The sequence below is a fragment of the Pan troglodytes genome, chromosome 20 (assembly GCF_028858775.2).
Source record: "Pan troglodytes isolate AG18354 chromosome 20, NHGRI_mPanTro3-v2.0_pri, whole genome shotgun sequence".
Taxonomy (NCBI): domain Eukaryota; kingdom Metazoa; phylum Chordata; class Mammalia; order Primates; family Hominidae; genus Pan; species Pan troglodytes.
Window position 1 is genome coordinate 11,760,624 of NC_072418.2, and position 27,887 is coordinate 11,788,510.

General features: G+C 47.1%; 1 protein-coding gene across 2 annotated transcripts in view; it reads right to left on the reverse strand.

The window, feature by feature from the left end:
- Nucleotides 1-27,887, reverse strand: part of MUC16 (mucin 16, cell surface associated) — a 235,763-nt gene that overhangs the window by 151,444 nt on the left and 56,432 nt on the right. For both annotated transcript variants that reach the window (XM_054672882.2, XM_054672883.2), the window contains 2 exons: nucleotides 12,722-12,835; nucleotides 4,294-4,392 (listed from right to left, as the gene is read on the reverse strand). In XM_054672882.2, the coding sequence (XP_054528857.1) occupies nucleotides 4,294-4,392; nucleotides 12,722-12,835 (213 nt within the window). The remainder of the gene's footprint in view (nucleotides 1-4,293; nucleotides 4,393-12,721; nucleotides 12,836-27,887) is intronic.

Below are 27,887 nucleotides of genomic sequence, written 5' to 3' on the forward strand. Positions count from 1 at the left end.
TCCCTGCATTTGACCTGGGAAAACCTGTGTCTAGAAGAGCTGCCGTATGTATGGAGGTTGGGGGAATTGTGCAACGCTTCTAATTGAGAAGACCAAATCTCAGGGAGAGAAAGGAAAGGATAGTTCAACCACAGACAATTTCCTCAAATAAACACCTGATGATCTCAATTCTTCCCTTCAAACTTTTTAACGGATTCTTGGTGTCTGCAGAATAGAATTTCTTAGTGTATCATGTCTTAATGATCCTCTCTCTCTCTCTCTCTCTCTGAGAGTGTGTGTGCGTGTGTGTGTGTGTGTGTGTGTGTGATGTCTTAGAAACCAGGAACCAGGCTGGGCACGGTGGCTCATGCCTGTAATCCCAGCACTTTGGGAGGCTGAGGTGGGAGGATCACCTGAGGTTGGGAGTTCGAGATCAGCCTGACCAACATGGAGAAACCCCATCTCTACTAAAAATACAAAATTATTTTTAATTTTTAAAAAATAATTTTAAAAAATTTTTAATAAAAATAAATATTGGGTGTGGTGGCATGTGTCTGTAATCCCAGCTACTTAGGAGGCTGAGGCAGGAGAATCACTTGACCCTAGTAGGCAGATGTTGCAGTAAGCCAAGGTCACACCACTGCACTCCAGCGTGGGTAATAAGAGCTCTGTCTCAAAAAGAAACAGAAAGAAAGAGAAAGAAAGAAAAAAAAAAAGAAAGAAAGAAAGGAAGGAAGGAAGGTAGGAAGGAAGGGAGAGAGAGAGAGAAAGAAAGAAGGAAGGAAGGAAGGAAGGAAGGAAGGAAGGAAGGAAGGAAGGAAGGAAAGAAAGAAAGAGAAAGAAAGAAAGAAAGAAGGAAAGAAAGAGAGAGGAAGGAAGGAGGGAGGGAGGGAAGGAAGAGAGAAAAAGAAGGAAAGAAAGAAAGAGAGAGGGAGGGAGGGAGGAAGGGAGGAAGGAAGAAAGAAAAGGAAAGAAAGAGAGGACCGAGGGAGGGAGGAAGGGAGGAAGGGGAAGAAAGAAAAAAAGAAAGAAAGATGCAGATAGAACCCCTACCTACACCCTCCATGAGATGGAGCTAACGCTCAGTGTGTGATACTGGCAGATACTAAGGCTCTTGAATTGAGAAGTGGAGGTCAGAGAAGACACAGCACTTCTGTTCAGATCAGAGCAGGGGCCCACAGATGCACTCTCAGGAATCAGTGGAAGTTGCTCTTGATTAAAATCTCATGACCCTGGCCTGCCGGGTGCGGTAGCTCATGCCTGTAATCCCAGCACTTTGGGAGGCTGAGGTGGGCGGATCATGAGGTCAAGAGATGGAGACCATCCTGGCTAATATGGTGAAACCCCATCTCTACTAAAAATACAAAAAATTAGCTGGGTGTGGTGGCACCCGCCTGTAATCCCAGCTACTCGGGAGGCTGAGGCAGGAGAATCGCTTGAACCCAGGAGGCAGAGGTTGCAGTGAGCCAAGATCACACCACTGCACTTCAGCCTGGGCGACAGAGCCAGAGTCTGTCTCAAGAAAATAATAAATAAATAAATAAATAAATAAATAAATAAATAAATAAAATTTCATGACCCAGAGGTTGAATCATGTAAAGGTCTAGCGATGGTGATTTAGGACAGAAGAGGAAAAAAAAAAAGAATTTCCTGGCAGCTCACTATCTCTGGCTGTTTTTGTTGAGGGAAAAGTGCAGGGAAGATTTTCCACTTTGGGCATTGCTATGATTTGAATGTCCCCTCCAAAACTCTGTTGAAACTTAATCCCCAGTGTGGCAGTATTGAGAGGTGGGGCCTTTAAGAGGTGATTGGGTGATGAGGGCTCTGTCCCTATGAATAGATTAATCCATTCATGACTAATCCATGGATTAGTGGGCTATCATGGGAAGGGACTTGGTGGCTTTAAAAGAAGCTTCAGGCCATGCATGGTGGCTCATGCTTGTAATCCCAGCACTTTGGGAGGCTGAGGTGGGCGGATCACTTGAAGTCAGGAATTCGAGACCAGCCTGGCCAACATGGTGAAACCATGTCTCTACAAAAAATACAAAAATTAGCGAGACATAGTGGTGCGCACCTGTGGTCCCAGCTACTCGGGAGGCTAAGAGAGGAAAATCACTTGAACCCAGGAGGTGGAGGTTGCAGTGAGCCAAGATCGCAGCACTGCACTCCATCCTGGGTGACAGATTGAGACTCCATCTCAAAAAAGAAAAGAAAAGAAAAGAAAAGAAAAGAAAAGCTTTAAAAGAGGAAGTGAGACCTGTGCTATCACATTAGCACACTCAGCTGTCTTGACGTGTGATGCCCTGTCTACCTCTGGATGCCACAGAGTCCCCACCAGCAACAGGGCTCTCACCAGGTGTGCCCCTCTGGATTTCAACTTTCCAGCCTCCATATCTGTAATAGATACATTATTTTTCTTTGTAAATTACCCAGTTTCAGCTGTTCTGCTATAAGCAATGCAATACAGACTAAGATAGGCATGGCTCATGGATTTCTCTCAAGATGAGGCCCACCTTGGTTCTAAGCTGCCTCTCCTAGGAATTGAGTTTTTCCCTAGGCCGGTGGGGTAAGTGAAACTATAATTCATTCCTCATGCTTTCCCAATATTCTTTTCTACTCAGGAGCTACCAATTTTATCCAGGTCAAAATGATTGAAGAACCACGTCCTTTGCCCACTTTTTAATGTTTCTTTCGTTTGTTTGTTTTGTTTTTTTGCTGGTTTTTTTAAATTATAGATTCGTTTATGTTTCTTTTTTTTTTTTTTGAGATGGAGTCTCACTCTGTCACCCAGGCTGGAGTGCAGTGGTGCAATCTCGGCTCACTGCAACCTCCACCTTCCGGGTTCAAGCGATTCTCCTGCCTCAGCCCCTGGAGTAGCTGGAATTACAGACATGTGCCACCATGCCCGGCTAATTTTTGTATTTTTAGTAGAGATTGGCTTTCTCCATGTTGGTCAGGCTGGTCTCGAACTCCCAACCTCAGGTGATCCGCCAAAGTGCTGGGATTACAGGTGTGAGCCACCACACCCGGCACGTTTCTTTTAGATGCTGGATATTAGACCTTTGTCAGATGCAAAGTTTGTAAAGCTTTTCTCCCATTCTGTAGGTTGTCTGTTTACTCTGTTGATAGTTTCCTTTACTGTGCAGAAGCTCTTTAGTTTAATTAGGGGCCTATTGGAGGGTGGAGGGTGGGAGGAGGGAGAAGATCAGGAAAAATAACTAATGGATACTAGGCTTAATACCTGGGCGATGAAATAATCTGTAAAACCAACCCCAATGGCAAAAGTTTACCTATATAACAAGCCTGTACATGTACCCCTAAACTTAAAATAAAAGCTAAATTTTAAAAAAGAAAATAAAAGTCTTCTGATCCCAAATAAAACAACTTAGATGCAAAAAAGTGCTATAAGACATATACATTATTAGCTCACTCTTCTTCTGAACTAAGAGTTCCTGCTGGGCGCAGTGGCTCACGCCTGTAATCCCAGCACTTTGGGAGGCCAAAGCGGGCAGATCACCTGAGGTCAGGAGTTCAAGACCAGCCTGGCCAACATGGTTAAACCCCGTCTCTACTAAAAATACAAAAACTAGCTGGGCGTGGTGGTGGGCGGCTGTAATTCCAGCTATTCCGGAGGCTGAGACAGGAGAATCACTTGAACCTGGGAGGTGGAGGTTACAGTGAGCCAAGATCGCACCATTGCACTCCAGCCTGGGAGACAAAGAGCAGTACTCCATCTAAAAAATAAATAAATAAATAAAAATAAAAATAAAAAATCCTTCCAAGAGAGTCCTGAGGAGAGCAGATTACTTGAGGTCAGGAGTTCAAGACCAGCCTGACCAACATGGTGAAACTCCGTCTCTACCAAAAAATACAAAAATTAGCCGGGGGTGGTGGCAGGCGCCTGTAATCCCAGCTACTCAGGAGGCTGAGACACCAAAATTGCTTAAACTCAGGAGGCAGGGGTTGCAGTCAGCTGAGATTGTGCCACTGCACTCCAGCCTGGGTGACAGAATGAGACTCTGTCTCAAAAAAAAAAAAAAAAAAATCAGGGGTTATAGGCTGGGCTTCCTGTCCCCCAACTACTCAGGATTAGAATCTCAAAACAAGATAAAGATTAGAATTGCATACTTGTACGTGGTCATAAAGCTGGAGGTTAAATAAAAAGTTAGGGAGCCGTGTAGCTGGGGAGCAAACTCCAACACAGGCGTCCCTTGCACTTCCCCTATGGAAAAGATCAAAAATGTTTGTCTTCAAAGAGATTAACAAAGCTCCGGGAGACCATGACAATGTGGAGGAGATGAGATTGGAGCATACCTGCAGGACTGATTGTTGATTTTTCCACCAGACGGCTGCCTATTGGCCGTACTGAGGTTCCATGTGGGGATGACGAACTCTCTCCAGGCTCATGAGTTCCTGTGAGGAGAAAAGGATGGAAAGAGCACCTAAGTAAGGAAGCTCAGAACAGGGCATGATGGTTCCCACCTGTAATCCCAGCACTTTGGGATGCTGAGCAGTAGGATCACTTGAGGCCAGGGGTTCAAATCCAGCCTGGGCAATATAGCAAGACCCCATCTTTACAAAACAATTTAGAAAATTAACCAGGCGTGGTGGTGCTTGCCTGTGGTTCCAGCTACTCGGGAGGCTGATGTTGGAGGACCACTTGAACCAAAAATTAGCCAGGCGTGGTGGCACGTTCCTGTAATTCCAGCTACTTGGGAGGCTGAGGTAGGATAATTGCTTGAACCCAGAAGGCGGAGGTTGCAGTGAGCCGGGGTCATGCCACTGCACTCCAGCCTGGGTGACAGAGCGAGACTCAGCCTCAAAAAAAAAAAAAAAGAAAGAAAGAAAGAAAGCATGATCTGTAGACCAAAAAGGAATTGGGGAATTGGGGATGACAGTAGGTGAGGCATTCCAGGTTAAATAATGGCTTTGACCCAAGTAAGACATGAAAACATGCTACAATGGGAGTCCTTCTACCATCTTCACAGATTGTTTTGCAAATAGAGCATCAACATGGGTGGAAGTAGCTACACCGTCTACATTGCATTGACTCAGGAATGGCACAGGAGACTGTCCTCAATGACTGAATCACTGAGCCAGGAGTAGCTGTGGTCTCAGCTGGGAGAACCCATACTCTGGGCTGTATTCATGACCTTGGGAGGCTGCTGTTGTGAATCATCTGGATCCACTATGTGGTGCGGCTGGTGTGGATTTTGCAAATTCTGCTCTGGGTAGACGTGGCCTGGAGGGCAGTGGAGATGGCTGTTGTCCCCATGGTGATGACTGCTGTTGATATCTACCTTGCAAAAGTCGCCTCAGTGATCCTATTTGTTGGGCAATGCTGGGCTCGTTGGTTCCTCTGGTGACGACAAGCTTTCTGGTGCTTTGGGCAGCCAGGCTGTCACTGATGTCACACCTTTGGGGTGTTCCTTTGAGTACAGAATGTGCTCTGATCTTTCCCTGTTGCATCGCTGTCTTGTCTACTGGGTCAAAACATTAGCAGAGAAGATGCTACATGCAGGTGTTATGTGGAGTGCCTTGGTCCTCACCACAACCTGGGGAGACAAGTGCTATCCTTCCCATTTTACAGCTGAAGAAACTGAAGTCTAAGGAGGTGAAATGACAAGGCTCAGGTCCCAGAACCAGGAAGTGGCAGAGTTAGGATTTTCTTTAGAGAGTTAACAATATATATATATATTTTTTTTTTGAGACAGAGTCTTGCTCTGTTGCCCAGGCTGAAGTGCAGTGGTGTGATCTCAGCTCACTGCAACCTCTGCCCCTTGGGTTCAAGCAATTCTCCAGGCTTAGCCTCCCGAGTAGCTGGAACTACAGGCATGTGCCACTATGCCTGGCTAATTTTTGTATTTTTAATAAAGACGGGGTTTCACCATGCTGGCCAGGCTGGTCTCAACTCCTGACCTCAGGTGATCTGCCCGCCTCGGCCTCCCAAAGTGCTTGGATTACAACCATGAGCCATTGCACCTGGCCAAGTTAACAGTATTTTCTTTAGAGAGTTAACAATGTTTTTAAAGTAAAGTTAACAATATTTAAACACCATGATATAAAGTTAATATGTTGCTTTAGAGATGGGGTCTTGCTCTGTTGCCCAGACTGGAGTGCACTGGTACGATCTTAGCTCACTGTAGCCTCGAACTCCTGGGCTCAAGTGATCCTTCTGCCTCAGCCTCTCAAGTAGCTGGGACTACAGGTGGGTGCCACTATGCCCAGCGAATTTTTTTTAATTTTTAGTAGAGTTGAAGTCTCACTATGTTGTCCAGACTGGTCTTAAACTCCTGGCCTCAAGTGATCCTTCTGCCTCAGCCTCCCAAAGCACTGGGATTACAGGCACTAGCCACCACACACCACACACAGCCAGAGTTAGGATTTATTATTTTATTTTATTTTATTTTATTTCTTTATTTATTTATTTTAACATGGAGTCTTTTTCTGTCACCCAGGCAGGAGTGCAGTGGCATGATCTCGGCTCACTGCAACCTCCGCCTCCTGGGTTCAAGTAATTCTCTTGCCTCAGCCTCCCAAGTAGTTGGGATTACAGGCACGCACAACCATACCTGGCTAATTTTTTTTTTTTTTTTTGAGATGGAGTCTCACTCTGTCGCCTAGGCTGGAATGCAGTGGCAGGATCTCGGCTCACTACAAGCTCCACCTCCCGGGTTCACGCCATTCTCCTGCCTCAGCCTCCCGAGTAGCTGGGACTACAGGTGCCGGCCACCACGCCCGGCTATTTTTTTTTTTTTTTTTTTTTTTTTTGTATTTTTAGTGGAGACAGGGTTTCACCGTGTTAGCCAGGGTGGTCTCGATCTCCTGACCTCGTGATCCGCCAGCCTTAGCCTCCCAAAGTGCTGGGATTACAGGCGTGAGCCACCGCGCCCAGCCTAATTTTTGTATTTTTAATAGAGACGGGGTTTCACCACGTTAGCCAGGCTGGTCTCGAATTCCTGACCTCAGGTGATCCGCCCGCTTCGGCCTCCCAAAGTGCTGGGATTACAGGCCTGGGCCACTGCGCTTGGCCCAGAATTATAATTTAACTAGTAGTTTTTGTAGATGCTACACCCCGCGAGGAAGACACAAGTGCCCCCTGCTGGCCAATCCTTTTAGTTTATCTTCTTGTATGTATCAGATTTACGTACTTGTATGTATCAGATTTAGTTATTATTTACGTAGCTAAAAGAATCTCGGTCTATTTGGTTACTTTGGTTACCTAATACTTGACCTATTTGGAAATAGAAAAGGATGTTTCCTGTTTGTTTAGAGGCATTCCAAAGGTTCTACAGACAGTGATATTTCACTACCTAGTCATAGCCTTGTCCATGTCAAGTAGTTCGGGTGATTTCTTACCTTGGGTCCTCACACATTCTTAGTTCTTAGCTGAATCTTCTATTTTTGAAACAGGGTCTTGCTCTGTCACCCAGGCTGGAGGGCAGAGGTGTGATCGTAGCTCACTGCAGCCCCGATCTCTTGGGCTCAAGCAATCCTCCCGCCTCGGCCTCCTGAGTAGCTGGGACTACAGGCATGCACCACCATGCCTGGCTAATTTTTTCTTTTTTTAATTGTAGAGATGCAGTCTTGTCATGTTGCCTAAAGTGATCTCGAACTCCTGGGCTCAAGCAATCCTCCCTCCTCAGCTTCCCAAAGTGTTGGGATTATGGGTGTCAGCCGCCACGCCCGACCTCAGCTAAATCTTTTCTATCTTTGAAAATGCTACAGTACCCGATGTTTCCTAGAATTTAGATGGCAAGCTGTGTCATAGGGACATCTCGTGCAGGAGGGGAAAAGGGTGAAGGCATGACGCATTGCTGAACAAGACTAGTAGTAATACTTAGTTGGCGGGGGGGCGGGTCTTGAAATTTATGGCCGGGCGTGGTGGCCCACACCTGTAATCCCAGCACTTTGGGGGGCCGACGTGGGTGGATCACCGGAGGTCAGGAGTTCAAGACCAGCCTGACCAACATGGAGAAACCCCATCTCTACTAAAAATACAAAATTAGCCGGATGTGGTGGCGGGTGCCTGTAATCCCAGCTACTCCGGAGGCTGAGGCAGGAGAATCGCTTGAACCCGGGAGGTGGAGTTTGCGGTGAGCCGAGATCAAGCCATTGCACTCCAGCCTGGGCAACAAAAGTGAAACTCCGTCTCAAAAAAATAAATAAATAAAAATTAAAAAATAAATTTGGAAAGCTATTCCCAAGGGCAGGTAGCCCTAGATGATTTTCCAGGGAGACTGAAAAGCAATACTTACGAACATAGTTAGTCAATTTGTAACCTTAGGATTGACTAGGAACAAGTAGAGCTTGAAAGGGCAGCTGAGGCTGGGCGCGGTGGCTCAAGCCTATAATCCCAGCATTTTGGGAGGCCGAGGCGGGCGGATCACGAGGTCAGGAGATTGAGACCACGGTGAAACCCCGTCTCCACTACAAATAAAAAAAATTAGCTGGGTGCAGTGGCGGGCGCCTGTAGTCCCAGCTGCTCAGGAGGCTGAGGCAGGAGAATGGCGTGAACTCTGGAGGCAGAGCTTGCAGTGAGCCAAGACTGCTCCACTGCACTCCAGCCTGGGCGACAGAGCGAGACTCAGTCTCCAAAAAAAAAAAAAAAGAAAAGAAAAGAAAAGGGCAGCTGAACCCCTGGAGAGGCAGAGAATGGGGCACTTCTGTCAATCAGCACCACAGTGGTAGATGTCTCTGCCCCAGTTCCTGTGGGTAGGTGGGCTGTGTGTGTATGGAGTCAGGATTGTTGTTCTCTAGTTCGAGGAACTGAATGGGAGATAGGAAGGACTATGCTCCCCATTGCCCCTCCCCAGCCCCAGGCACCCATTATTCTGCTTTCTGTCTTTATGAATGTGATGACTCTAGGAACCTCACATAAGTGGGATCATACAGAATGTGTCCTTTTGTGACTGCCTTATTTCCCTTAGCACACTGTCCTCAACGTTCACCCACATTGTAGCATGTGTCACAATGCCCTTCCTTTTTAAGGCTGAATAATATTCCATTGTGGGGGCCAGGAGTGGTGGCTCACGCCTGTAATCCCAGCACTTTGGGAAGCCAAGGCAGGCGGATCACTTGAGGTCAGCAGTTCGATACCAGCCTGGCCAACATGGTGAAAGCCCGTCTCTCCTAAAAATACAAAAATTAGGCTGGGCACCGTGGCTCATGCCTGTAATCCCAGCATTTTGGGAGGCCAACGCTGGCGGATCACCTGAGGTCAGGAGTTCAAGACCAGCCTGGCCAACATGGTGAAACTCTGTCTCTATAAAAATACAAAAATTAGCCGAGCGTGGTGGCAGGCACCTGTAACCCCAGCTACTCAGAAGGCTGAGACAGGAGAATTGCTTGAACCCAGGAGGCAGAGATTGCAGTGAACCGAGATCTCGCCATTGCACTCTAGCCTGGGCAACAGAGCGAGACTCTGTCTCAAAAAAGAAAAAAATACATATATATCTTATATATATATATGCAAAAATTAGCTGGGCGTGGTGGTGCCCTATAATCCCAGCTACTCAGGAGGCTAAGATGGGAGGATTGCTTGAAGCCAGGAGGCGGAGGTTGCAGTGAACTGAGATCACGCCATTGTACTCCAGCCTGGGCAACAGAGTGAGACACCATCTCAAAAAAAAAAAAAAGAAAGAAAAGAAAAGAAAGAAAAAAAATTCCATTGTGGGGATGGTATATATTTTTTTAATCCATTTATCTGCCGAAGGACATTTGGATGGTTTCCACATTTGGGGCATTGTAAATAATGCTGCTATGAGCACCGGTGTATAAATACCTGCTTGAGTCTCTGTTCTGCTTTCAATTCTTTTCAATATATACCCAGAAGTGGTGTTGCTGGATCATCTGGAAATTCTATTTCTAATTTTTTTTTTAGGAAGCATCATACTCTTTTCCACAGTTGGGGCACCATTTAGACTCCCACCCGCGGTGCACAAGTGTTCTAATTTCTGCACATCCTCAGCCTCATTTGTTATAATATTTTTATGTTTTCCTGTGTTGTTTTGTTTGTTTTTGTAGCAGCCACCTAAACGGATGTGAAGCTTACAGTGCTCACATGGTGAATAATCTCTCCCTCCTTCAGCAGTCACACTTAACTAATTAATGTAAGTTGCATCCTCATAGGATGCACATTGAAACAATTCCAGCTTTCACCAGGGTTAGGAAGAGGGGCTTTGCTTTGTGTCACTGGCACCCACCCTCCTATTTCTGACAACCAAAAATGTCTCCAGATATGACAAATGTCTCCTGGGAGACAAAAATCACATTCAGTTGATAACCACTGTTTGGAGGCAGCATGTAATTTAATTCAGATTTTACAGTTACTCGGTCACATAGGGCGTTTGTTCCCAAGACACTGGAGGTTCAGAGAGGTTTCCTTATTTATCCAGAAAGTAGCAGAGGTGGGATTTGAACCCAAGCTGTCCAATATCAGTGTCTCCTCTGTTAACTGCTCTGTTGTGCTGCTTATAAAGTCATCATCCCAATACAAGGTTGGGCGCAGCGGTTCACGCCTGTAATCCCAGCACTTTGGGAGGCCAAGGCAGGCAGAGTCAGGAGTTCAAGACCACCCTGGACAACATGGTGAAACCCTGTCGCTACTAAAAATACAAAAATTAACCTAGTGTGGTAGTGCGCGCCTGTAATCCCAGCTACTCAAGAGGCTGAGGCAGGAGAATCGCTTGAGCCCGGGAGGCGGAAGTTGCAAGTGAGTCGAGATCGCACCGCTGCACTGCAGCCTGGGCGACAGAGCAAGATTCTGTCTCAACAAATAAAGGGAACAGAACTAGACTCCTAGGAAAGGGAGGACCTAACACCCAGAGGCAAGGAGCAGGAGGCAGCAGGAAGAACCTCAACAGGGCTCCTGCCTTGAACCCCCTCTCCCTGCCTGGGCTGGTTCCCTCCAAGGAGACACCTGGGGAATCATCTCCCAGCAATGGGAAACCTGCCTGTTTATGTGACAGGGTTGGTGGCCACACTCACAGCAGCCCCATCAACGCCATCTGCCTCTAGGACACTGTGGATATGGAGAGAGAAGGTGAGCGGGTAGATGAGAGGGTCAGGGGGAGGATGAGGACCGGGCTCTCTCCTGCCTGCTCCTGAGGAAGCCAGTGTTTGTTCATTTTTTTTTCCCCCTCTTTTGAGACAGTCTTGCTCTGCTGCCCAGGCTGTAGTGCAGTGGTTCAATCATGGCTCACTACAGCCTCCAACTTCTAGGCTCAAGCAATCTGTCCGCCTCAGCCTCCTGAGTAGCTGGAAGTATAGGTGCATGCCACCACACCCACCTAATATATATATATATGTGTGTGTGTGTGTGTGTGTGTGTGTGTGTGTGTGTGTATGTATATATATTTTTTTTATGGAGATGGGATTTCACCATGGTACCCAGACTAATTTCAAATTCCTGGGCTCAAGTGATCCTCCTCCCTCAGCTTACCAAAGTGCTGGGATTACAGGCGTGAGCCACTGTGCTTGGCCTGTTTTTTGTTTTTTGTTTTTGAGACAGGGTCTTTCTCTGTCAACCAGGCTGTAATGCAATGGTGCAATCATAGTTCACTGCACTCTCCAACTTCTGGGCTCAACCAATCCTCCTGACTCAGCCTCCTGAGTAGCTGGGACTACAGGCATTCACCGCCATGCCAGCCTGCCAATATTTGTGAGTAAGGCAGAAGACACAGAGTTTACTTATGCAGTCCTCATATTCAAATCACCTTTCTCTTTTTCTTGGGTGGGGGGGAGACGGAGTCTCACTCTGTCACCCAAGGTGGAGTGCAGTGATGCAATCTTGGCTCACTGCAACCTCCACCTCTTGGGTTCAAACGATTCTCCTGCCTCAGCCTCCTGAGTAGCTGGGATTACAGGCTGGCACCACTACATCTGGCTAGTTTTTGTATTTTTAGTAGAGAACATGGGGTTTCACCATGTTGGCCAGGCTGTTCTTGAACTCCTGACCTCAAGTGATCCACCCGCCTTGGCCTACCAAAGTGCTGGGATTACAAGGTGTGAGCCACTGTGCCCAGCCCAAATCATCTCTTGAAGACTCATTTTCTTTCCTTCATAAAATCAAGCCAATTGCAATCTTCCCAGAGCAGGAAACAAAATGCACAGTGGGAGGAAAATGAAAGAAGTGGACTCAGTGGGACTCAAGTCCCAATTACTCACTGTGTGATCTGGGGCAAGTCACTTAACCTCTCTGAGCCTTGTCTCCTCATATGCCCAACAGGGATAACAGCAGAGGGCTGTTGAGATGATGCAGTGATGTGATCCACCATGCAGGGTGAGGGAATTAGGACTTAATAAACTCCTGTTACTGTTTTTTTTGGGGGGGGTGGGGCGGTTTTTTGTTGTCATTTTGTTTTTTTATTTTTGTTTTTTGTTTGTTTGTTTTGAGACGGAGTCTTGCACTGTCGCCAAGCTGGAGTGCAATGGCGTGATCTCGGCTCACTGCAACCTCTGCCTCCTGGGTTCAAGCAATTCTCCTGCCTCAGCCTCCCAAGCAGCTGGGACTACAGGTGTGCGCCACTACGCCTGGCTAATTTTTGTATTTTGAGTAGAGATGGGGTTTCACTGTGTTAGCCAGAATGGTCTCGATCTCTTGACCTCATGATCCGCCCGCCTCAGCCTCCCAAAGTGCTGGGATTATAGGCGTGAGCCACCGCCCAGCCTGTTACTGGTTTTTATTATTTATTATTATCGAATTATTATCATTATTATTTATTATTTTATTATTACCTACCCACGGAGCTGATGAGTGACGCCGGGGAGGAAGGGTCGTGGGTCAACTGCCTGGTGGCTCCAAGTGTTCCTTGGTCTGTGGTTTGGGCAAAGACCACTGCGTCGAAAGGCAGCCCTGTGGAGGAAGAACCAGGTTGGTTATCCCAGCAGGAAGTAGAACGAAAAAAATAAAAAAAAATTTCTTCTGGACTTGCTCTTCTTTCCATAGGAATCTCTGCATAGTGACTCGTTCATTTACCATTTCATTTATTTAATATTTATTCCAGACCCTCAGTCACTCATTCATCCAACCAGCAAATATGTCTTGAGCACCTTTTATACGACAGCTGATTCTGAAACCAACCCGATAGTCTCATAGACAGTATTTATATACATATTTAAATACTTGAAACTGACATTTGTTATTGTTTAACTATTTTAGGTTTGGGGCTACATGTGAAGGTTTGTTATATAGGTAATCTCATGTCACGGGGTTTGTTGTACAAATGATTTTATCACCCAGGTATGAAGCCTAGTACCCAATAGTTATTTTTTCTGCTCCTCTCTCTCCTCCTAATGCTTACCATGAAGTAGACCCCAGTGTTTTTTATTCCCTTCTTTGTGTTCATGAGTTATCATCATTTAGCTCCCACTTCTAAGTGAGAACATGCAATATTTGGTTTTCTGTTCCTGGGTTAGTTTGCTAAGGATAATGGCCTCCAGCCCCATCCATGTTCCCGCAAAAGCAATGATCTTGTTCTTTTTTGTGGCTGCATAGTATTCCATGGTGTATATGTATCACATTTGCTTTATCCAATCTGTCATTGATGGGCGTTTAGGTTGATTCCATTGTCTTTGCTATTGGGAATAGTGCTGCAATGAACATTCACGTGTATATGTCTTTACGGTAGAATGATTTATATTTCTCTGGGTATATACCCAATAATGAGATTGCTGGGTCAAATGGTAGTTCTACTTTTAGCTCTTTGAGGAATTGCCACACTGCTTTCCACAATAGTTGAACTAATTTACACTCCCACCAACAGTGTATAAATGTTCAATTTTCTCCACAACCTTGCCAGCATCTGTTACTTTTTGACTTTTTAATAATAGCCATTCTGACTATGGTGAGATGCTATCTCATTGTGGTTTTGATTTGCATTTCTCTAATGATCAGTGATAGTGAGCATTTTTTTCATATGCTTGTTGGCTACATGTATCTCTTCTTTCAAAAAGTGTCTGTTTTTTTGTTTTTTGTTTTTTGTTTTGATACAGTGTCTCACTCTGTTGACCAGGCTGGAGTGCAGTAGCGATCGCGCCTCACAGCAACCTCCGCCTCCCAGGTTCAAGTGATTCTCCTGCCTCAGCCTCCTGAGTAGCTGGGATTACAGGCGTGCACCACCATGCCCGGCTAATTTTTGTATTTTTAGTAGAGACGGGGTTTCACCATGTTGGTCAGGCTGGTCTCGAACTCCTGACATAGTGATCTGCCCGCCTTGGCCTCCCAAAGTGCTGGGATTGCAGTTGTGAGCCACCGTGCCCGGCCTTTGCCCACTTTTTAATGGTGTTGTTTTTCTCTTGTAAATTTACTTAAGTTCTCTATAGATGCTGGATATTAGACTTTTGTCAGGTGCATAGTTTACAAATATTTTCTCCCATTCTGTGGGAAACTTACATTTGTTTTATCTGAGTTCCTTCCTCATTAAAGGACCCCCAGTCCTCTCAAAAAGTATCAAAGAAAAGAAACTCAGCAGATCATCATATCCAGACAATGAGATGTCAGACCCCTCATTCCTCATGATTGCTTCCTGACCCCTCTTGATTTCCTGTTTTACTACACGTAGTCACATTTCTTCCCTGCTATATAAACCTGTAATTTTTGTTGGTCAGGGAGATGGATTTAAGACTGAGCTCCCATTTTCTCACTGCAGCCAAGGAGATTAAAGTCTTCTTCCTTGGTAATAATCGTTGTCTCAGTGATTGACTTTCTGTGTGGTGAGCAGCAGGACCTAGCCTGGACCCCTGGTGTTTTGGCAACAATTCCAAGATTGGGGCACAGAGTGAGGAACAAGACAAGTCTTCACTCCCTCAAAAAGTTTATGTCCAGAACAGAAAACCAAATACTGCATGTTGTCACTCATAAGTGGGAGTTGAACAACGAGAACACATGGACACCAGAAGGGGAACATCACACACTGGGGCCTGTCGGGGGTTGTGGGGCTATAGGGGAGGTATAACATTAGGAGAAATACCTAATGTAGATGATGGGTTGATGGGTGCAGCAAACCACCATGGCACATGTATACCTATGTAACAAACCTGCACGTTCTGCACATGTACCCCAGAACTTAAAGTATAAAAAAAAAAGTTTACATCCTAGTGGAGAAAGCAGACAGCGATTCATCCAACAGATAAATAATTAATGTCCTTGCAGAGAGTGAAGGGAATTTTGAAGTCACTCTACCCATGGGAGAGAAGCATAATTTTCCATAGAGTCATCAGGGAAGACTTCTCATAGGAGGTAATATTTAAGGAGGGCCCTGAGAGATGAGAAGGTACTTATCACAGGAGAAGTGTGCTTGTGATGGAGGGAACTATATATGCAAAAGCCCAGAGGCTGGAATAAACCTGACCCACTCGAGAAATTTCAAGAAGGCCAGGGTGGCCAGAGTGCATTGAGAAAGCATGGCTGGAGTGTAAGACGAAACCAGCTGGGTAAGCAGAGGTCAGATCTAATGAGGAGAAAGAGGAGGAAGGGTTGCAAACCAGTGATGTATGAAGTTTAGATTTTCTTGGAAGTGCAATGGAAAGTCACTGGAGGATTTGAAGCAACGGGTGAGGGTTGTGACCAGGTTAGCATTATTAAGAGATAATTCTGCCAGAAAGCAAGGAAGTGCTCAAAGACTAAGGAGATGATGTTACAAGGACAAAGAAGAGGCTATAAAGTCCTCAAGATTGGCCAGGCACCGTGGCTGATGCCTGTAATCCCAGCATTTTGGGAGGCTAAGGTGGGTGGATCACGTGAGGTCAGAAGTTCCAGACCAGCCTGGCCAACAAGGTGAAACCCCATCTCCATAAAAATACAAAAATTAGCTGGGTAATCCCAGCTACTTGGGAGGCTGAGGCAGAAGAATCACTTGAACCTGGGAGGCAGAGGTTGCAGTGAGCCGAGATCATGCCACTGCACTCCAGCCTGGGTGAGAGAGCCAGGCTCCATCTCAAAAATGAATGAATAAATAAGCAAATAAAGTCCTCAAGATCAGAGGCTATGACTTCAAACTATACTACAAGGCTATAGTAACCAAAACAGCATGGTACTGGTACAAAAATAGACATATAGACCAATAGAACACAATAGAGAGCCCAGAAATAATGCCACATACCTACAACCATCTGATCTTCAACAAAACTGACAAAAACAAGCAATGGGGAAAGGATTCCCTATTCAATAAGTGGTGCTGAGATAACTGGGCTACCCATATGTAGAAGAGAGAAAAAAAACAAACAAAAAAGGAAAAAGACCATGGGATGTAAAAATGTGAATGACTGAAATTTTGGGGAAACTTTTATTGGATGTGTATTTTCATACCTACAGCCCTCACCAAGAAAATACACACAAACACACACACACACGGTCCTACTGAATGGCACTAAATTATCCACATACTCCTGATAGATTATTTCACTCCCTACAAACTTCTGAGATGGAAGAAGCCAGCTTCCTAGGACTCCAGGGAGGAGAGGAATTTATGATAAGATAGAGCAATCCCAGTTTCTTAGACTAACTAGCCAAACCCCTGTCAACCTAAATAGCAAACAGAGACAGACTCTCTAAAGGAAAATATGTTCATTTGGGAATAGAACATTGCAGTGGGAATATGCATGCCACTGTAATATACATGCCTATTCAGGAAGACAAAGCTTTTTAGAGGAAAAATTGAGGAGAATTGCATAATAGTTTTGAAATATTTGTCCTTGGCTACAAAGATCGATAACAAGGATAACACCTTTTCTGTAGAGACAGTGTCTTCGAAGGCTGGGCACGGTGGCTCACGCCTGTAATGCCAGCACTTTGGGAGGCTGAGGTGGACAGATCACAAGGTCGGAGTTTGAGACCAGCCTGGCCAATATGGTGAAACACCGTCTGTACTGAAAACACAAAAATTAGCCAGGCATGGTGGCAGGAGCCCGTAGTCCCAGCTACTCGGGAGGCTGAGGCAGGAGAACCACTTGAACCCGGGAGGTGGAGGTTACAGTGAGCTGAGATCACACCACTGTACTCCAGCCTGGGTGACAGAGCGAGACTCCATTTCAAAAAAAAAAAAGAGAGAGAGAGCAGCCTGGGTGCGGTGGCTCAGGCCTGTAATCCCAGCACTTTGGGAGGCTGAGGCGGATGGATCACGAGATCAGGAGTTCAAGACTAGCCTGGCCAACATGGGGAAACCCCATCTCTACTAAAAATACAAAAAATTAGCCGGGTGTAGTGGTGCGTGTCTGTAATCCCAGCTACTCGGGAGCCTGAGGCAGGAGAATGGTGGTGAACCCAGGAGGCAGAGGTTGCTGTGAGCAGAGATCACGCCATTGCACTCCAGTTCCAGCCTGGGCAACAGAGCAAGACTCCATCTCAAGGAAAAAAAAAAAGAGAGACAGCGTCTTGGGTTCAAGGGATCCTCCTGCCTCAGCCTCCCACACTGCTGGGATTACAGGCGTGAGCCACTGCGCCCGGCCTGCAGGAGTATTTTTTGCGTAAGGTTGAGATGGCCTTTGTGCAATGTTGTGGCTTTTGGAATCTTTTGTGATAGTTGTTATCAGGCATACCAGCATGAGAACCCTCCTTTCGTGGCCCTCCGTGACTCTATTTGCCCCCTTCATTCATGCAACACATATTTATTGCACAACTACTATGTGCCAGGTACTGCAACAGGCTGCATTTGGCAATGTCTGAAGACATTTTTGGTTGGTGGGAGTGCTGCTGCCATCCCGTTGTAGGGAACCTGGGATACTGTTTAGCACTTGACCAATATACGAGACAGCCCACCCTACCTCCCCAAAGGATTATGAGACCCAAATCCATTGACTTTTGTGCTGGGATTGAGAAACCTCGCTTCAGTGGGATTGGTCCAGGTTGTAGCATACAGGGTTGTTGCCATGGAGACAGGCAGATAACGAACCTGTTCGGTGGGTTGAGAGCAGCATCCAAAATAAATAAATAAATAAGAGAATATAATAGAATTAAAAGGCATCAGGGGCTGGGCACGGTGGCTCACGCCTGTAATCCCAACAGTTTGGGAGGCTGAGGTGGGTGGATTACCTGAGGTCAGGAGTTTAAGACCAGCCTGGCCAACATGGTGAAACCCCATTTCTACTAAAAATACAAAAAATTAGCCAGGCATGGTGGTGGGCACCGGTAATCCCAGCTATTCGGGAGGCTGAGGCAGGAGAATTGCTTGAACCCAGGAGGCAGAGGTTACAGTGAGCCAAGATCGCGCCATTGCGCTCCAGCCTGGGCAACAAGAGTGAAATATCTTCTCAAAAAAAAAAAAAAAAAAAGAAAAGAAAAAAGAAAAAAGTATTTTCATCATGCATCTATAAGCAAAACTGGTCACAATGTATTGCACACTGGTACACAATGGTAGGATGGTACTGGTACACTGGTATACAATACATTGCACACTGGTACACAATGTGCAATATATTTCTTACCATGGATCCCAGTCTAAAAAGACTATTAGACTTTTTAGCTAATAGTTAATAATTAATGTTAGGTCCTGCATTAGCTCATCGACTGATAGACAGCACCTGCCTTCCTCCCTACCTCATCTCTTTGCCTCGTTCTCTCAATACTGGGAGTCATTGAGAAAGAGGATGTCTCAGATCACAGGGGAGCTGGGTCAGAATCACTAGGGTCTTACAGACCCAGTCTGCCCAGGGTCAAAGCCCAGCCCTACCACATAGCAGCTATGTGCCCTTGGACAGTTTGCCTAACTAACTGCGCCTTGGTTTCCTTTTCTGCAAAATGGAAATGATAACAGGACGTACCTCCTATTGTCCTCCAAGTTGTTATGAGGATTTAATGAATTCATATCTGTAAAGAGCTTAAAAGAGTGCCTGGTACATGTTAGTGTTCCCTGTTAGCTATTATCATTATCATGACTTGCTCTAGAATAGCACTTACCCCAGAGTATAATTCTTTTTATTATTAGGGGAAGCGGGCAATGTGGGTTCAGAGTCACTGAGAGGGGGTGGATCAGAGCCAGGATAAGGATGAGAAGCCCGGCTCAGATTCACTGTGTATTGGGGACAGGGTTGGTAGAGCTGCAAGTGCTAGGACAGGTGCACCAAAACAGGTGTGACAAAGGATTAAATGAAGCAGATGGGATTGTTCAGGGCGGGATGAAAGGTCCAGGGAGGGTGAGGACAATCAGGCAGGCTGCCTCCCTGCACCGCAGTGTTTGTTTCCTTGACAGGTGGGAGGCCCAGCTCCACTCAGGTATGTGGCCAGACCAGCCAGGGCAGCCCCCTGGACCTCTCATCCCAGGCAGAGATGAGGAGAGGGACAGGGTGGGGCCCTCCAGCCCAGGATGGCCCCGGCCCACCTCCTCTCTCCCACCCAGGAAGGGCTGAGCCACTTTGGACAATGGGCTGAGTCCCCTGGCCCCATTCAGCCCCACTGGCCTGTCCTGTCCCCACAGGGACTGCTGGAGGTCCTTGGGGGATGTTGGCACCAACTGCTCCTTTGTCTTGCTACTTACCCTAGAAAGAACAAGCTAAGGGCTCTCCTCCCCAACTGAGGAAAGCAGGATATTTTGCCACGAGTGGCAAAGGAGGACCCCCGCTGCCCCAGAGGAAGAGGAGGGAAAACATATGTACCTACACATGCACACACACAAACACTCATGCACACTCTCACACTTATGCACACACAAAAACTCATTTGCATGCATGCACACACACTCTTACACATGGACACACATGCACGAATACAAACACTCATGCACACACTTAAACTTATGTACATACTCACACAGTCTCACACATGTGCAGACTCAAACACAGTCACTCATGCACACACTAATACACACACAAACGCACATACATATGTATGCACTCTCTTGTACATATGCATACACACACAGCTACACACTCACATGTAAGCATTCAAACACACCCACACATGGACACACATGCTGAAAAACAAACACACCCTCATTCATGCACACCCACACACCTATGCACACATGCATACACACATGCACACACATATTCACACTCACACACATATTCACACATGCACACACATATTCACACTCACACACATATTCACACATGCTTATGCACACACAGTCACACCTGTGCAAACTCACTCATTGCACACACTTGTAGACACATAGATGGATGCACACACTCACAAGTATGCACGCAAGCACTAAGTTGCACACTCACACATGGACACGTGCACACACTTATGCACATTCACTCTAACACACACATGCTCATGCAGACGCACAGGAAGCACACACAGACACATAATCACACACTTATCCACATGCATACTCACTGGGCAGGAACTCAAGTCCTAGAGTTCTGGGTTTCATCCTGGTTCTGCCCCAACTCGCTTCATTGAGTCCCAGTTTCCCTACAGTTAAAGCAGAAATAGCAGCATACACCTCCCCAGGCATTGCAACAAGGTCAACCTGAGATGAGCTAGTCGTGAATCTGTAACAAGAACCCCACCCCTCAAGTCTTAGCTTCTCAGTGAGGGCCTTTCCTTGAACCCACTTTATTGGAAAGAGCAATGTGCCCCCACAACACGCTCCAGCACCCCCGAGTCTCCATCCTGTTTCTTTTCTCCTTATTCCCTTCTTTTCTGGAGTGCAATGGCTCAATCTTGGCTCACTGCAACCTCCATCTCCCATGTTCAAGCGATTCTCCTGCCTCAGCCTCCCGAGCAGCTGGGATTACAGGCATGCGCCACCACACCCTGCTGATTTTGTATTTTTAGTAGAGATGGGGTTTCTCCATGTTGGTCAGGCTGGTCTCGAACTCCCGACCTCAGGGGATTCACCCGCCTCAGCCTCCCAAAGTGCTGGGATTACAGGTGTGAGCCACTGCACCCGGCCCCCTTATTCCCTTCTTAACAATGCATCACGTACTTACTCTGGTTTTGGTTTAAGGTCATCCCCCTTTGCTGAAAGTGTCAGCTCAGCAGGGATCTTTTGATTTGCTCACAGCCATCCCCTCATTGCCTAGAACAGTGCCTGCACACAGTAGGTGCTCAATAAACACTCATTGAACAAATTGAATGAATGAATCTCTTCAAAAGTATTGACTAAAGAGGTAAAGGGCCCTTCTTGATAGAGTAAAACTGCAAAGAGGACCCTTCCTTGATATCAGTGTGCAAAATCTCACATCAAGGGACCTCCCCTCCACAAAAAAAGAATAATAAAGAGTCTTTCTTTTCCAGGTTGAGAAAGGAGGGGGATGTCTCCTCTCCTGGGAAGAGTGATGACATCTCTAGAAGCCAGGCATGAAAGAAGAGAATGAAAACTCCATCCGGTGTGGATTGAGGCAGAGACCCTACTCACTTCCTGCGGTTCCTCAAAAAATTAAAAATAGAACTATGAGCCAGGCACGGTGGCTTACGCCTGTAATCCCAGCACTTTGGGAGGCCGAGGCGAGCAGATCACTTGAGGTCAGGAGATTGAGACCAGCCTGGCCAACATGGTGAAACTCCTCGTCTCTACTAAAAATACAAAAATTAGCCAGGCATGGTGGCAGGTGCCTGTAATCCCCGCTACTCAGGAGGCTGAGGCAGGAGAATCACTTGAACCCGGGAGGTGGAGGTTGCAGTGAGCTGAGATCACTCCACTGCACTGCAGTCTGGACAACAGAGGAAGACTCTGTCACAAAAAACAAAAAAAGAAACAAAAAAAAAAAAAACTGTGAGCTGAGCATGGTGATTGATGCCTGTAGTCCCAGTGACTTGACAGGCTGAGGCAGGAGGATGGCTTGAGCCCAGGAATTGGAGGCTGCAGTGAGCTATGATTGTGCCACTGCACTCCAGCCTGGGTGACAGAGCAAGATTTTGTCTCTAAAATAAATAAATAAATAAATAAAAGTAGAACTACCATATGATCCAGCAATCCCACTTCTTGGAACATATACTGTGAAAGGAAAATAAATCTCGAGACCCCAAAATCACAAAGACAAAGGGAAAAGTCAGGTTGAGAACTACATCAGGCAAACCAGCCTCCCATTTCATTCCCAAATAAGATAGCTACCAAATTGTTTGTTTGTTTGTTTGTTTGTTTTAGACAGGGTCTCCCTCTGTCACCCAGGCTGGAGTGCAGTGGCTCAGTCTCTGCTCACTGCAACCTCCACCTCCCAGGTTCAAGTGATTCTCCTGCCTCAGCCTCCTGAGTAGCTGGGATTACAGGCGCACACCACCACGCCTGGCTAATTTTTTTTGTTTTTAGTAGAGATGGGATTTCAGCATGCTGGTCAGGCTGGTCTCGAACTCCTGACCTCGTGATCTGCCTGCCTTGGCCTCCCAAAGTGCTGGGATTACAGGCGTGAGCCACCGCACCCGGCCAATAGCTACCAAGATTTAAAAGGCAACATACCTCCCTCAAAATTTGCCCACAAGGAAATTCTCTGTGGGACTCAAGATATTTACCCTAAAACAGTTCTGTTGAATTTCACCTTGGCAATGTAAATGGACAGCTTATCTTTACAGATGCGGGACAGAAAGTCATCCCTCCGCTCGCCTGAGACAAATGCATATCTGACTGCTTCCTCTGCCCTATTGTTCATGTAAAAATGCAGATTTATGGACCCAGACTAAGGTTTAAGTGACTATTCCTCTACCTCCCTCTCACGTGTAAACTGTGTATTCAGTGAAAGGCTGATCAAAGACTCAAAAGTAGCCGGGTGCAGTGGCTCACGCCTGTAATCCCAGCACTTTGGGAGGCTGAGGTGGGCGGATCACAAGATCAGGAGATCGAGACCATCCTGGCTAACACGGTGAAACCCCGTCTCTAGTAAAAATACAAAAAATTAGCCAGGCGTGGTGGCAGGTGCCTGTAGTCCCAGCTACTCAGGAGGCTGAGGCAGGAGAATGGCATGAGCCCTGGAGGCGGAGCTTGCAGTGAGCCGAGATCGCACCACTGCACTCCAACCTGGGCGACAGAGCGAGACTCAATCTCAAAAAAAAAAAAAAAGACTGAAAAGTATGCAACCATTTGTCTCTTACCTACCTATAACCTGGAAACCAGCCCCCTCCCCACCCCCCGGCCCACGCCGCTGCCACTTCAAGTTGCCCTGCCTTTCCAGACCAAGCCAATGTATCTTACACATCTTGATTGATGTCTCATGTCTCCCTAAAGTGTATAAAAGCAAGCTGCACCCTGACCACCTTCGGCAAATGTCATCAGGACCTCCTAAGGCTGTCACAGGCATGTTCTCAACCTTGGCAAAATAAACTTTCTAAATGGATGGAGACCTGTCTCAAATACTTTGAGTTCACAATCCAAACAAAATCAAATCAGTATCTCCAAGAGACATCTGCAACCCCCACGTTCATTGTAGCATTATTCAGAGTAGCCAAGATATGGAAACAATTTAAGTGTCCACCAATGGATGAACAGACAAAAAAATTGTGGTTTATCTACAGTGGAATATTATTCGGTCTTTAAAAAGAAAGACATTCTGCCATATATGACATCATGGATGAATTGGAGGACATTATGCGAAGTGAAATAAGCCAGTCACAAAAAGACAATTACTGCATGATCTCACTCACGTGTGGAATCTAAAAAAGTCAACCTCGCGGACAGGTGCAGTGCCTCATGCCTGTAATCCCAGCACTCTGAGAGGCCGAGGCAGGCAGATCACCTGAGGTCAGGAGTTCGAGACCAGCCTGACCAACACAGTGAAACCCTGTCTCTACTAAAAATAGAAAATTAGCCGGGCATGGTGGTGCACGCCTGTAACCCCAGCTACTTGGAAGGCTGAGGCAGGGAAATCGCTTGAACCCAGGAGGCGGAGGTTGCAGTTAGCCAAGATCATGCCATTGCACTCCAGCCTGGGCAACAAGAGTGAAAATCCATCTCAAGAAAAAAAAAAGGAAAGAAAGAAAAAATGCTAAAAGAGTTGATCTTAAATGTTCTCACAATCTCACTATTGCCCCCGCGCCGGCACTAACCGAGACTCAAACTCCTCGTTGTCGTATTTGTCGGAATAGTAAATTTGTTTGTGGGACATGACCGCTCCATCTGCGAGCCTTCAGCCCCAAGCTGCCAACCTCCAAGCAACTCCCAGCAGCAGGCAGGTATAAAGTTTTAGTTATGCAGGATGAACAAGTTCTGGAGACCTAATGTACAGCATGGTGACTATAGGTAGTAACACTGTATTATATACTTGAAATATGGTAAAAGAAGGCTGGGAGCAGTGGCTCACGACTGTAATCCCAGTACTTTGGGAGGCCAAGGCAAGCAGATCACCTGAGGTCAGGAGTTCAAGACCAGCCTGACCAAAATGGGGAAACCCCGTCTCTACTAAAAATACAAAATTAGCCTGTAATCCCAGCTACTCGGGAGGCTGAGGCAGGATAATTGCTTGAACCCGGGAGGCAGAGGTTGCAGTGAGCCAAGATTGCACCACTGCACTCCAGCCTGGGCAACAAGAGTTGCTCCAATTCAAAAAAAAAAAAAAAAAGAAAGAAAGGAAGAAAGAAATATGCTAAAAAGAGTTTATCTTAAATGTTCTCACAACATAAAAAAAGGTAATCATATGAGGTGATGATGGGTATGTTAATTAGCTTGATTGTGGTAATCATTTCACAAGATGTACATATATCAAAGCAGTGTATTGTACATGTTGTATATGTATATGGTGGGATTGCTGGATCATATGGTAGTTCTACTTTTATATAAATACATGCAATATTTATTTTTCGAGTATACCTCAATACAGCGGGGAGTGGGGGGGAAGTAGTCTATTACCTTGTTAATTCATTCATTCATTCATGTAACAAATATGTCTCGTACACTTACTATGTGCCAGGTACTGGAACAGGCTGAAGAGAGGAAGTGTCAGGAAGGAAATCCATATAGGAGAGCATCTGGGATGGAAGAGTGACCCTCATGTCCTGGTCTACCCAGGGCTTTCTTAGTTTTACTAAAGTCCCTCATCCAAGGAACTGCCTCAGGCTCAAGCGAACCAGGATATCCTACTGGTCATCCTACTGAGATCTGTGTCCTCCTGACCTGGCATTTGTCCCTGTGGCTCTGGGACTGTGATCAGTTTAGGTCCCTGGGCACAGCTCTGAGCTGCAGGAGTGAGGAGCTTTTGGGAGCATCTCCAAGGTGGAGAAGAAGAGGCTGGTACCTGGATTAGAAGTCGGGCCTGGATAATGGCAGGAAGATCAAGAGAATGGGTTCAGTCCTACCCTGGCTACCTGGGGGTCTTCTCTTTGAGCTTTTTTTTTTTTCTGAGACAAGATCTCACTCTGTTGCCCAGGCTGGAGTGCAGTGGTGCGATCTCAGCTCACAGCAGCCTCTGCCTCCAGGGTTCAAGCGATTCTCGTGCCTCAGCCTCCCGAGTAGCTGAGGCTACAGGCGTGTGTCACCACGCCTAATTTTTGTATTTTTTGGTAGAGACAGGGTTTCACCCTGTAGGCCAGGCTGGTCTCGAACTCCTGACCTCAGGTGATCCACCTGCCTCGGCCTCCCAAAGTGCTGGGATTACAGGCGTGAGCCACCACACCCAGCCCTTCCTCTTTGAGCTTCTGTCCTCTCATCTGTAAAACGGGGATGGTCATCTGGACCACTGAATCTACAGTCAGCATGAGTGCATGCCTGGATAATCTGCTATGTCTGGCCTTCTGGCCCTTGAGGCTCCAGGGAGGTAGGAAGAGTCTCCTTCACTTGCTCAACCCACCCTGGGAGAACCAAGTGACCAGAAGAATCCACTGAGCATAAAGAATGCCCAGGCCGGCCGGGCACCATGGCTCAGGCCTATACTCCCAGCACTTTGGGAGGCTGAGGCAGGCCGATCACTTGAGGCCAGGAGTTCAAGACCAGCCTGGCCAACATGTTGAAACCCCATCTTTACTAAAAACACAAAAATTAGCTGGGTGTGGTGGCACACGCCTGTAATCCCAGCTACTAGGGAGGCTGAGGCAGCAGAATCACTTGAACCCGGGAGGCGGAGGCTGCAGTGAGCCGAGATCACGCCACTACACTTCAGCCTGGGCGACAGAGTAAGACACCGTCTCACAACACACACACACATACATACACACAGAGAGAGAGAGAGAGAGAGAGAGAGAGTACACCCAGCCAGGCCTGCCCCTCTTGGACCTATTGTCTTCCTTTGCTACCCAGCAACTGGGAAGAAAGGTAATTCTCTCTCCAGGATTGGAGGAAACAGTAAGCAAACCTTTCTGCTTTTTGGTGAACCAAAAGTGGTGAAAGATAAACTGTAACTCTGAACTCTGGCAAGGGCAGGTTAGACCAGGAACCCACCTCACAGTTCCACCCATGCCCACTACACACACCCACTCCCACCAATGCCCCCTTCCCTTCATAATCCAACTCCCTTAACTTCATATCCCCCTGGCCAGGCCTGGGCTGGGACAATGACCACTGTTCAGGGACCCAGGAAGGGGCTCAGCAGCGCACGATGAGATCTGCCTACGTTCTGTGTCTTCACAGCCCTTCTCCTGGGACGGGCAGTACAGAACTCATTTCCTCGGCGGTGTGGGGGGACTCACGTACCCAGAAACTGCCAGGAGAGGAGAAATCCTCAACCTTCAGTCTCTTCCCAGGCAAAGGATAAAAACCAGCATTTAGGAATCATCCGGAAACTGGAGTTGGAATCCTGGCCGTGTGACTTTAAACAAAAGGCTTAAGCTCTCTGAGCCTGTTTTCTTTTCTGCAAAATGGGGGATAACGGTGCCCCTGTGTTCACCCATCAGGCAGGTTCAACGGAGACAACACATGTAAAGTGCAGGCACATATTACATAGAAGGTGAACCCTGTAAAATGATGGTGGGCCGGGCGCAGTGCCTCACGCCTGTAATCCCAGTACTTTGAGAGGCTGAGGCGGGTGGATCACCTGAGGTCAGGAGTTCAAAACCAGCCTGACCAACATGGTGAAACCCCCATCTCTACTAAAAATAGAAAAAAAAAAATTAGCTGGGCATGGTGGCAGGCACCTGTAATCTCAGCAACTCAGGAGGCTGAGACAGGAGAATTGCTTGAACCGGGGAGGCAGAGGTTGCAGTGAGCCAAGATTGCGCCACTGTACTCCAGACTGGGCGACAGAGTGGGACTCTGTCTCAAATAAATAAATAAAATAAAATGATGGTCACAGAGGTCCTTTGGGCTCTTGGAGTTTCTCAGCCACAGGGTGGAGGGAGAGGCAACTGGGAGATGGATTTCTCCAGCTCTGGAATTCTTCTAAAAATTGCTCTTTGGGGAGATGGAAATTCAGAGAGGTTAGATGTCTGGCTCAAGGATTCACAGCTTGCCAGCAGTGGGCTCAGATTTATGGCCAGGGATTAAGAGAGTCTTCTCCAGTGTTTTATGTCAAAAATCCCGCATGGTGTCTGGACTGACTCCAGGGGAATCCCTTGGGAAGGGACTGATGTGGCCAGAGGGGTGATGGGGATGGGGAGGGGTGTCAGCCCAAAGCCCAGTCCTCCCTGAAACAGGAGCAGGGTCTGCCCAATGCAAACAGCCCCCGGCATCAGACCCTGAGTGAACCTTGGGGACAAATGCAGTAAACAGCCTCTGTTGGTGGTGACCTGCTTTGAGTACAGGTCAGGGGGACACGCCCCACTGGAGGTGGTGGGGTTGTCCTATACAAACCCGCCCACCATTCAGGCCATTGTGTGGAGGCCTCACAATGGTGTCCAACCACAAAGCTCTCCCTCCGTCCCCGGCTGCCTGGCCTCGGTGACTCAGGGCTGGGGGACTGGGTTGCCTTCCTCACTTGCTGCTCAGGCTAGATCTGGGGCCTGAGTAGGGAAGGGCATGGGGGCAGGTGAATCACAGGCTGTCTGCATCCAGGGCACCCCCACTCCCCGGATGGGGGAGGTGGATGGGCCTCCCCCAACCCCAACCCCTTGAGGCCCCTCGTGGCCTCCGTTTCCAGGCCAAGCTGTGAGAAACAGTCCTTCCTCC